Source organism: Myxocyprinus asiaticus, chromosome 30 (assembly GCF_019703515.2).
Source record: "Myxocyprinus asiaticus isolate MX2 ecotype Aquarium Trade chromosome 30, UBuf_Myxa_2, whole genome shotgun sequence".
Taxonomy (NCBI): domain Eukaryota; kingdom Metazoa; phylum Chordata; class Actinopteri; order Cypriniformes; family Catostomidae; genus Myxocyprinus; species Myxocyprinus asiaticus.
In genome coordinates, this window is record NC_059373.1 from 3052031 (window position 1) to 3064548 (window position 12518).

Genomic DNA, 12518 nt, shown 5'->3' on the forward strand with positions numbered 1-12518 from the left:
CAGGGATTGGCCCGGGTGACGTCACAGCAGACGAGGACGCGCAGGGGGCGGTGACGCGCACAGGTAACCTCACCTGGACAACACCATGAAAACACTGCAAAGTTATCGCTAATATGAGACAAAGAATACAGTCATAACGTTAAAACTTTATTGTAGAATCTGAGGTTACAGTACATGCTGACCCAAACAAATTTCACTTTAATTCTTCATAAGTCTGGACAAGGGGTTGTTTAACATTCATCTGAAATCAATTACAATATTTTCAATTTTACCACATTTTAAGATTTTAACATTCTTTTTAGAAACGTAATAATTAGTTTAAAAAGGTGACTAAATACCATCCACACATGGATTTACATACACAAAATAATTGAAAATAAATAAACCGATAAACATAATCCACTTATGGATTTACACACAAAGAGAACATAATAAATAAATAAATACAATTGATTTACATACTAAGAAAACAAGTACAAATAAACACATAAATAGCCAAAATATGTACGTATACATTAAATAAATCAAATGGATTTACATTAGAAGAAAGCAGAAAATAAATAAATAAAACAATCAAACAAATACAGAAATAAAATATTCACACATTGAACAGAAAACAAACAAATAAATAATAAATAAAATATTCACGTGAATTTACACACAAAGAGAACATAATAAATTAATTAATTGATAAATGTGATATTCAAACAAAGAGAACAGAAAATAAATAAATAAACAAAACAACACAAATACATCAATAAAATATTCACACATGTATTTACACTAAAAGAATGGAAAATAATTAAATAATAAACAAATAAATAAATAAAGTTATGGTACAAAAACAAACAAAGTTCAGTAATTAAAACAACAAAAAGAGCCAAAATTGAGTAATATCACTGAAAACCAAGGGGCAAACAAAACAAAACACATTAAATGAAATCAAAAATAACAGAATCAAATCACAGAACCACTGCAGAGCTCGGACGCAACAAAGGAAAGACAATCAGAAAAAAAAAAAAACAGCAGTTTTGATCTCAGTACTGAAACACTTCCATATAATGTTGATATAACATAGGAAGACACTATGGAAGCAGACGGTGGAAGTTTAGTAGACACACGTTTAACATCAGCAAATCCACACAGTATGTTGTTTAGAAACATATTCTGCCTCTGCTGACCTCATGTGGCACAGACTGTGCAGTTCTTACATCATGATTATGACATGCTGTGCACTGATAAGAGTGAAGCAGATAATAACATGATGCTTTCAAGTGGTCACAATAATTGTTACATCAACAACTTTCTTTGATCTCAAAAGAACTATATAGCCAACTCAAGAACCCTATACAGTCAAATGGATCTTAGAACAGCATTTTCTAAACCAAAGAACCATCGAAGAACCTTTATTTCTAAGAGTGAGTGAATAACGTTTTCTTTAGATTACTTTATTTAGAATAATTCTGATCTTTTACCTGTCAGATGATAGAGTGGATGTTTCTTAAAACTAACAGATAAAGGAATAGATAAACCAGGTCTTATATGTAGATTAATACTATCAAAAGACAATAAAAGCATACAAGACAATGATCAAGGTAAAAGAAGAGGGGCCCATTTAAACCTCGTACCCACCCATACACACGCAGTGACACAATTAGCTCTGTCTCACTGATACTGAGACTTTAACTTCTGATCTTGTTGATTTGATTCTTATTGACAGACACTCAGTATGCACATGCCAGCAGTTTTGGTTATTTGGCATTTGTCATTTAGCACACACTTTGGAGCAGTTTACAACAGATTTCACTTTAAAGGCAAGTTCCTTAATCAAAGACACAATGCTTCCATAATGGACCTTAAAGGGATAGTTCATCCAAAACTGAAAATTATCTCATCATTTACTCACCCTCGTGCCATCCCAGATGTGTATGACTTTCTTTCTTCAGCAGAACACAAACGAAGATTTTAAGAAGAATATTTAAGCTCTGTAGGTCCATTCAATACAAGTGAATGGTGACCAAGACTCAGGAGGTCCAAAAAGGCAGCATAAAAGTAATCCATATGACTCCAGTGGTTTAATCAATGTCTTCAGAAGCAGTATGATAGGTGCGGGTGAAAAACAGATCAATAGTCCTTTTTTACTGTAAACCTACAATTTCACTTTCACATTCAGCCACCTACTGGTTGGGGCTGGTCAAAGGTGGAGATTGATAGAAAAAAGGACTCAAATGTTGATCTGTTTTTCACCAACACCTATCATATCACTGCAGAAGATACAGATTTAACCACTGGAGTCATATGGATTAATTTTATGCTGCCTATTTGTCATTTTTGGACCTTCTGATTTCTGATCACCATTCACTTGCATTGTATGGACCTACAGAACTGAGATATTCTTCTAAAAATCTCAGTTTTGCTGTGTTTGGCAACCATACACATCTGGAGTGGCATGAGGGTGAGTAAATGATGAGAGAATTTTCAGTTTTGGGTGAAACTTTTTTAACTGAGAACTATTAACCTTGATGAATATCTGGTTTGATTCTCTGGTTTGACATTCTGATGTCGTTCAGGGTTCTCAGTAATGCTATCTTTGTTTATTCTTCAGCAAATTCACAATGGCTCTGCTCGAAATGGCAAACTCCCATACTACTCACGCTATTTCTGCAACGCACTACAAAGTATACAACCAGAGCACAATGAAAGGAATGCTGTATCTCACAATGCAATGTGAGCAAACTTGCTCAACTAGGTTACAAGGTGTAGATTTAAACAGAGTTATGAGAGTTGGGAGTGAGATTTGTTTTAGCTCTGGATGAAAGTGATGAGAGTTAATGAAAGTGAGATAAAAGTAATATACAGTAGATGAAAAAGCAAGAACCATGGTGCAGGAAAGCTGGCCAGATGTTTAAGGGTGTAAAGGTGCAGTGTGTGTGCATGACACAAAAAGAAAGCCCATGTGTGTGTGTGTGTGTGTGTATAAGGAGAAGAGCCAGGTAAGTGTGGTTCAGAGAGAAGGGGCTGTGGACCAGCGCTGAGCCTCTCTGCTGGGCCCTATTGCTGGCTCACACCCATCTGTTGGTGGTCTGGTTCCTCCTCCACGTCTGCATGGTACTGATCGAATGTGTCATCATCAATGTCTGGAAGACCCAGGAGCTGCAGGAGAAATTCACAATTGAATAGAACAGAAATAAAACAGAACATTTAAACAGAACAGTCAAATAGACTAGAACAGAACAGCTAAACACCCTCGATTCCCAAAAGCATCATAAGTAGTTCGTAGAATCCATCTCACGATTCATCTTATTTTTGCGGCCCATTTCCCAAAGGCATCGCAACTAAAGTAGTTCTTGAAAATACTCGTAGAGTACTTTGGAGTAATCGTACAGGGCAAAAAGCATCGTAAGGACATGGACTTATGCAGACACCTGCAGGACAATTGACAAATTACACAAATAAATACTCATGCTGAGACTTTAATATCAGAATACATACACAATATTTTATTTATTTTTATTTTAACTGATAAGGCTAATAAAAATAGTAATATTAATAATAAAAATTATAATACTAATAAATAAATGCAATAAATGATTAGAGAATATTGGATAAACAGATAAATTAATTAGTAAACAATTAAGTTATTTGTGGACAAGTTGGTAACAACAAAGTGGTGGAATGATTGTTGCAGGAACTGTATAAAATAAAATTAGAGAGAGAAGGAAAAAGTTAATGATTTGCTTCTGTGCAAGAAAAATCGACTGTATATTGGCTCATCATCCTCATCTCCTCTTTCTCTCTGACACCAAAGGGTGCTCTCGCCCGCACCACACGTTATGAAGATCCACACATGTTTTGTAGCATTGCTGTTACCGTTATCACTTTTGGGAGTAAAGAGCAGACCTTCCTTTGGTGAATGTTCCTAAAGTGCAGCTCTCCTGATTTTGCACTCCAATAACTGTGAACGTTTGATTCAATTAATGCTTGTCATTAGTAGGATCATACACAGGGCCTCCACTGTCTTCTTTGATCCTGGAAGCTTTCATTTCGACCCACAGAGCAATTTGTGAAAATGAAATATTACAAATGTACACCTGATGAATGAAGCAGTGATTGTGTAAAAGAAATTTAACTTTCTGCAAAAATGAAAGACAAAATGTAATTATGTCGTAAATTAGGTTGTACATTTAAGAAAATATCTTTAAATATTTCTAGGTAAGTTACAAGCGTTTATAAAGTTACACACAAATATAATGAAGTTATAATGATGAGCAGAACTATGCGGCCACATTTCAGCACTTACGGACAGTGACTCTCTTAAGTAGCACTTAAAGCACGTCCTCACGTGTTCATGTTAAGTGCAGTTTTAGGAAATGCACGTGAAAAATAATGTTTGTAAAACCGCTAAGATCAAATGTTATTGGGAAACAAGGCCCAGAATGGGATGAACAGAATTGAATTGGCTCAAATAGACTAGAACAGAACAGAAAAATTAAATAGAATAGAATAGAAAAGTATGGAATGGTATGAACAAAATCAAATCTAAACTAGACCACAGTATATAGACTAGAACCATAAAGAACAACTAAATAGAATAGAATAGAATAGAATAGAATAGAATAGAATAGAATAGAATAGAAAAGTATGGAATGGTATGAACAAAATCAAATAGAATAGAATGATATGGAAGGAATAGTATCAAAAAGACTAGAAAACAACAGAACTGAAGAATTAAACAGAATACAGAATATAATAGAATAGCATGAACTAAATTGAACTGTCTCAAATAGACTAGAACTGCACAGAACAACTAAACAGTATAGTATACAATAGAATAGAATAGAAGGGTATGGCATGAATCAAATCGAATTGTCTCAAATAGACTAGAACAGAATAACTAAACATAATAGAATAGAATAGAATAGAATAGTATAGCATTAACCAAATTGAATTGTCTCAAATAGACTAGAACTGAACAGAACAACTAAACAGTATAGTATACAATAGAATAGAATAGAATGAAATGGAAGGAACAGTATCAAAAAGAACAGAACTGAATAACTAAGCAGAAAAGAATAGAATAGAATAGAATAGAATAATCTCAAATAGAACAGGGCCCGTACTCACAAAAAATCTTAAGTCTAAAAGTAGCTCCTAACGCAGAAATTTAGGAGCAACTCTTAAAAATGAGGGGTGTGTCACTCCAAATTTTTGGACTTTCATCTAAGAGTACTTCATGAAGCATTTTAACGCTAAAAGGAGCTCCTAAACCCACGACAGCATAGAAGTCCTCCTGAGAGTGACTCACAAATGACCCGAAGCATGTCTGCTGTCATCAATCTACATTAAAAACAATGTATTAGAATATTATTATGACATAAACCTTTTAAAAATGTGTCGCCTGGATCGCAATTGAGTGGATGTATTTTAATACTATAACACTGCACTCAAAAAAATGAATTCATTACCTTAATTTAATTTATGAAAGTTTTTACAAGTAATTTAATTAAGTTCCTTCTAATTAATTCAGTTTCATTAAACCAACATAATTTAGTTGGATTAGGTCAAATCAATTTACTATAGTTGGCTTAACTCAACTTTATTATGTTAATCAAGCTTAATTTTTTTTATATTGGTCTCATGTAATTGTATTCATTTACTAAGGTTTATTTAATTATTTTATGTTGGTTCAAATTACTTAAATTTTTTAATCATTAGTATATGCCGGGTGAGCAAGTGTAAGGACAGAGAAACTATTGCACTGGCAGTATGATAGTAACTGCTTATAGAGCTAAGCAGCATTCAAATCAAACATTACTTATAAGTTCATCCTCAACTAAAGCACAAGCACCAGTCTTGACCACAATGGTAACCCCCACAAACTCCAGCCAAATAAACACTACTTTTTAAAAAATTATAAAACAGAACAGTAAACATGAACAAAACTCGTCCTGTTCTTATCTTGCTCAAAAATGCATAAAATAACACTTAGTTTCAACATTTGCGCTCTCTGGCCACAGGCAAAACTAAACTTGTAGTGTGGATAAATTGAGAATTTCTGTCATCCGTCTGCAAAATCATCCATCAAACTATATATGCCCTCCCTCTCTCTCTCTCTCTCTCTCTCTCTCTCTCTGTCTATCTTATACTTGATATATATTTTCCTCTATCTGTCTATCTTATATTATATTTGTAATACTGTATATATACCGCTATCTGTCTATGAGGAATTTCCTGAGAAATAGCGTTTCCCTGTCTACCATTCACTTTGGGTGATTTAAAAGAGTGAGCTCATAAAATGTGACGTCATCCATAGCAACATGGTCAACTCCACCTGACTCTTTTAAGATTTCCTTAGTAAAACTTGCTCTTAGTAGTTTTGTGAATAGCTTTTAAGTAAAAACTCTTAGCTAGGAACTCTTAGAAGAACTCCTAGTGGTAAGATAAAAATATTTGTGCATACAGGCCCAGAACAACTAAACAAATTAGAATAGAATAGAATAGAATAGAATAGAATAGAATAGAATAGAATAGAATGGCATGGCATGAACAACATTGAATTGTCTCAAATAGACAATAACAGAACAGCTGAATAGAATGAACAGAATCAAATTAACTCAGATATGCCATAACAGAACAGAAAAACAGAACAGACTAAAAGGAACAGAACAGATCAGAATCTAATAAAGAGAGAGAGACATACAGGCCTAAAGGATCTGAAGACTTTGTCCAGCACCTCCAGCAGTGTTTTCTTCCCACAGGAGGAGATGTAATCCTGTGCTAACTGCAGAAACGGCAGACAGTCCTCACTCTCACTCCACACATGCTGAAAACACACACAGAATTAGTTTAAACACATGATATCACCAGCAGCACCACTGTTCTCTGAATGATTTAAGATTAATATTTAAATCTCCAGTGGATAAAATCAAGTCCCACCCATTGAGTAACCAGTTTTAATTGGATATATGTTACATTATGGAAATAAAATGGGTTGCAGATGTTGTTTCATGTTGATTATATTTAATATTTAAATATTTATTTAACCATAAATTTAAGACAGTGAGACATTAGAAAACTATTTTCTATTTTTCTTAATCTAAACCAACTTGGCACTTCTTTTTACCTCCCTTTTCACATATTCTAGAGTGGCAAAGCGCTAAACAATATAGTGCAGCTGTTCTGTATAAGGGTGTGACAAGGAGGAGGGCGTGGCCGGGCCATGAGGACGCATGCCTGGCTCTGAATTGTCCTAATCAGCTGGGAGGGGGATAAAGACGAGCCGGAGGTGCCAGATCAAGAGAGAGAGAGACACACTCACGGCTGCTGTGTGTTTGTCTGTGTGTTTATGTTTGTTTAAGTTCAGTTATATAATTAAAGTTTTGTTGATTGTTCACTATGGTTCTCGCTTCCTCCTTGGTAGGGAAGGCAGAGTCTGCCACAGTGGTGCCGAACGTGTCATCTGCTGGGGGAAGGTCACGGCACCAAGGAGATATGATACGGTGGTACTGGAGCGGTTCGCCCAAAGGCGGAGGAGCCTGCTGTCTTTAGCCAGGAGACGAAGGAGCCAAAGGAGCCGCTGCTGTCCGCCAGGTGGCGGGAGAGCTCGCTGCCATCCACCAGGTAGCGGAGGAGCCGCTGCCGGTCGCCAGAGGGCAGAGGAGCCGCTACCAGCCACCAGGGGGCGGGGGAGCTCACTGCCATCCGCCGGGAGGCGGAGCAGCCGCTGATGTCTGGGGGGCAAGGTCCAGTTTCATCGCCCGGCGTCGTGGAGGACCGCTGCCCAGCTGGCCAAGGACCGAATGGCAGAGTTTTTTTTTCTCTTCCTCTCTTTCTCTGTATCCTCCCCCTTCCCTCTCCCCTCTTCCTCCCCTCTCCTAGGGTCCAAAGAGGTGGGGAAGACCTGCCAGCAGAAGTACGGCAGGAAGGGCAACACCTCCCCTCCAGAAAGGGAGGGGAGTACGTCAAGCCGGAGGTTTCCCCGGCCTGAATCAGGCTGTGGAGGAGTGTGATGAAGAGGAGGGCGTGGCTGGCCCATGAGGGTGGGCGCCCGGCGCTGAATCAGCTCAATCAGCCGGGAGAGATATAAAGAGGAGCCGGGGATGGCAGTGAGAGAGAGAGAGAGAGAGAGAGAGAGAGAGAGAGAGAGACACACGTGTCTGTGTGTGTGTTGTTATGTTTCAGTTCAGCATTTTATATCAAATTAAAGATATGTTGACTGTTCCCGCCTCCTTGCCCATCCTGAACCCCTAAACCTGGGAAGGAGGAGCGAGGTGCTGTCGTGGAGTCCTCGCCGCTGCTGTCCACTGGGAGTCGGAGGAACCGCTGCCATCTGCCAGGAAGGGGAGGAGCCGTTACCATCTACCAGGTGTCGGAGGACTTGCTGCCGTCTGCCAGGGGAGGAGCGACTGAGGACCAGGCGATGGGGTGTCCGGGGACTGGCAAGCAAGTTTTTCTCTGTCTCACCCCCTCACTCTTTCCCTCTCCCCTCTCCCTCCCCTCATCTCTACCAGGGCTCCAGAGAGGCGGGGAACACCTGCCGGCAGAAGGATGGCTAGAAGGGCAACACCTCCCCTTCAGAAAGGGAGGGAAGTACGTCATGCTGGAGGTTTTCCCAGCCTGAATCGGGTGGTGGAGGAGTGTGACGAGGAGGAGGGCGTGGCCGGGCTGTGAGGATGCACGCCCGGTGCTGAATTGTTGTAATCAGCTGGGAGGGGGATAAAGATGAGCTGGAGGCCCCACTTCGAGAGAGAAAAGAGAGACACACGTGGCCGATGTGTGTCTGCGTGTATATGTTTGTTTAAGTTCAGTTATGTAATTAAAGTTATGTTGACTGTTCTGCCGGTTCCCACCTCCTCCTTGCCCATCCTGAACCCCATTACAAAGGGTTTTACAGATAAATGCTGACATCTGAAGTTGAATACATGCTATACATGCTCAATAAATAAATAAATAACATGTCTGGAAATCCTTATTAAAAGAGAGATGTTGTTTGTCAAATTATATCAGCACAGAAATTTTTGGAAACTGTAATCAGACTAAACATTATTTTAATACAAACTAACTGATATTTTTATTTCTGGATTTTTAAAATGGGTACACATATGGTTAAAAAAATACTGAAAACTTTCTCTGAAGTCAAAGTTGTGCTTGCAGCAGAGAAACTGGGACACTCAAACTCTTTGTCCTGTTATATTTATCCAAGCAAGAGGAACCATTTTTTACTAGATGCCACAAATGATCTTCTTCTCTCAAACCCATTTGAGCAAAATGTTTAATGAGACAATAGAAGAAAAAAAAAGGAAAAAAAAAAAAAAGAACAAAAGAGGTTTACACTATGTGCTACATTCAGTTGATGTCACTGTTCAAGTTGAAAGAGTTCAATAAGTTCTTCATTCACTAAAAACAAACGCCTGTTGAGAGTCATTTGTTCACGTCGAAGATTCAAAAGAACCAGCTCGCAAGACTCATTGTTGGGTTCCAATAGTCAAGTTTTATGTTTTGTACTAGATTGAAAAGAACCGGTTTGTAAAGTTTATTTGTTTGGGAATCAGACCACACAGATTCAAATGGACCGGCTTATAAGAGTTATTCATTCGGGAATTGAATCTCACTGGTCACACTGATGTTGCAATGCCGCTGAATGGTAGCGTAGGAAACACTTTTAGAATATTTTAGCAATGTCCCGTCCACATCGTTTGAAGAATGCACGTTCAAGAACCGTTAATGGAACAGAAAGTCAAGGTTCTGTTTGTTTTATTTTTTCAAATCTCTGTAATTCTCGGTTCCTATATGTATACCACTTTATTATTATTATTATTATAATTTTGCAATTAATAAAATAATCTCTCTCTGTGTGCCCCTGCTTAACTTGACATCGATCATTCAGGGTAATACAATCATGCTCTGCTGGTGCAGGTGCTGGGGAGATGTTCGTGTGAGCTGTTCTTTGGGACTCTATGGTGCAGGTCGATGTGATGTGGTCATGTGTAAGGTGTGTGGGGTAATGAGAGAATACACTGATCGGAGCTTTATGGGGTGGAGCGACATTATCAAGGTTCCTTCACAAATTTTAAGGAATTTTCTGTCATCAAATACATTATGTAAATGTCATCATTTACATGTTATTTCAAACACACATGACTTTCTCTCCTCCATGAAACACAAAAAAGAAAGAATTTACTGTGACCACTCTTCACCATTTAATGAAAGTCAAATGGGACTGGGTCTGCAAAGCTCCAAAATAAAAAAAATTAAAAAAATAAAAAACATTATAAAAGAACCATAAAAATAGTCGACTCAAGCGCTACAGGATATTCCAAGTCTTCTGAAACTATATGAAAGCTTTGAGTTGGTACGCATTGAAAATCTTCCCCTCTGCTGTAGCCAATAGCATTTGGAATCATAGCGCCAAACGGCCTTAATGCGCCATTTTTGTTGTCCATTCGACTTCTGTAGTCTATCTCAGAGCTTCGGCAGAGAGGGACATTATCAGTGAATATTTTAATGGTACTTTTACACTTTTTTGAGCTTTACAGACCAAGTCTTTGTCCACTTTCTTTATATGGAAAAGAACATCCAGTAGGGCTATCACGAGTAGGAAATTTTGGCAAAAAAATAATTGTGTTAACAATCAATTGTCTGTTTTAGGGCTTTCACATTTATGGCAAACTCTCTCACAAATTATCATAATTATTAAGGTGTATTTGTGCTCCATACATCTTAAGAAGTCACTTATTCATGTTTAACTTGAAATCATGTAATAAAATAGGGATATAGGATTTCCTTTAATGCTTTAAAAACATATGAATGACATGAAAAATGTGTATATACTCTGTGTATATATATATGTCATAAATCCTTCACTTTCTCACATTATTTTAAGGTTCTCCAATTAAATCCACCATTTTACATGAAGGAAGACCATTGAGATTCTGTGTGTATAAGAGAATATGTTTCTTCATTCTCCACTGTGAATGTCTGTGCTTCTTTCCCAGTATAATGAACTATTCATGCCTCAGCGACAGTATCTGGTGACCTATGCAGCTTTCAGCATTAGTGCTAATAAAATACATTAATACACACTTTAAGGCCCTGGAAACAATGCTGCTGCAGTATTGAGCCATGTCTCTCTGAACAGTCTATCAGATCTAACCCACAACATCTAAAAATCCATCTGTCAGACATCCAAAATGTGTGACATCACTAGAGACATTTAAAAATAAAAAGATTTTATAACACAAGCAAATCATCAATGATATTCCCAAGGTATTCCAACAGAGGCCTATATTTCAACAAATAACTTTTACCCTCATTGTGGTGTCCAAAAAACATGGTAATGTTTTTCTGTCATGGTGGGGACTTTCCATAGACTTCAACTGTGTTATACTGAGAGCTAATAGTATTTTCTATCCGCTAACCCTAGCACAAATCTTTTGGCATGTTTTTATTTTAATTAAAACATTATTTAGTAAGTTTATTAAGCCTATTTCCTTGTGGGGACATTTGGGGACAGGCAAAACCTGTCACACAGCTCCCCCTCCCCGCAGAGCATCTTCCTCGATTACGTCAGACTCATACTTACAAAATTCTCTGTTCCTCCGGTGAGATTGTCCGGGCAGAGCACGTAGAACGACACACCGGGCTCGGCGTAGAAGTCCAGGCGCCTCTCGTCCATGTCCTCGGCGAAAATCAGATCGAACGGGTTTCCGGAGCACCATTTCTCCGCTGTGTCCACCAGCTCTTTGAACTCCATCCTCTCCGCTGGATGCGGCGCACCTGAGCAGGGCGGATGATGCGGTTGATGCTGATGCTGATCACGAACGCTGCGTCGTCATAGTGATTAAAGATGATCAGTACTCTGATGCGTGATCTCACTGGCTCATATCGGCCTGTATTTAAGCTCCGAGCCTCTCTGAATTGCACCTGACGGACCAGACCCCGTTCAGCCCTTTTGTGCAAAGAACAACGCCTGTCCTCCAGTAGAATGACGTCACATGACAACACATCCGCGCATCGTCATCATCTTCTTAAGGAACCATCTCAAAAGAGACATCTGCTCTCTGAACCATTTATATTACCTACAGGCCTACCTAATCATACTTTTCAAGCATCCTACATAAATCATGATAGTTATTTAAATTAATAAGTATTAATGATAATCAAAATAAAAATGTTATAGGTAAAGTGGGCCACTTTTGGAAATGTTACTTTTCCTGGTACATTTAATTATGATCCAAATGCAATATAATCTGACATTATATGATTAAGATGTCTCCCACCTAAGTCAAAGGCAAAACATTTATAAATATTTAATACTGGGAATAAAAACCTTTGAAGAACCTCTTTTGATTATTAATAAAAAATGATGAGCCATCGGATATCAAATCAAAGTCTGAGTTTTTCTTAGTACTTTAAAACCACCAGTGATGTTTAATTTTAGACATTTTATTCATTCATTACATAAATAGTTTTTTAGTAATAGACACTGCAATTACAAGTATCATTTAAAGGGATAGTTC

At 37.9% G+C, this 12518-nt stretch overlaps 1 protein-coding gene across 1 annotated transcript; it reads right to left on the reverse strand.

Moving 5' to 3' along the window:
* Positions 1 to 126: 126 nt before the first annotated feature.
* On the reverse strand, positions 127 to 12231 carry LOC127420903 (maturin-like). The gene is made up of 3 exons (XM_051663510.1): positions 11582 to 12231; positions 6701 to 6823; positions 127 to 3153 (listed from the first exon to the last, which is right to left on the reverse strand). The coding sequence occupies exons 1-3, from the start codon at positions 11750 to 11752 to the stop codon at positions 3052 to 3054; spliced, it is 396 nt and encodes a 131-aa protein (XP_051519470.1). The 5' UTR covers positions 11753 to 12231; the 3' UTR covers positions 127 to 3051.
* Positions 12232 to 12518: the final 287 nt, after the last annotated feature.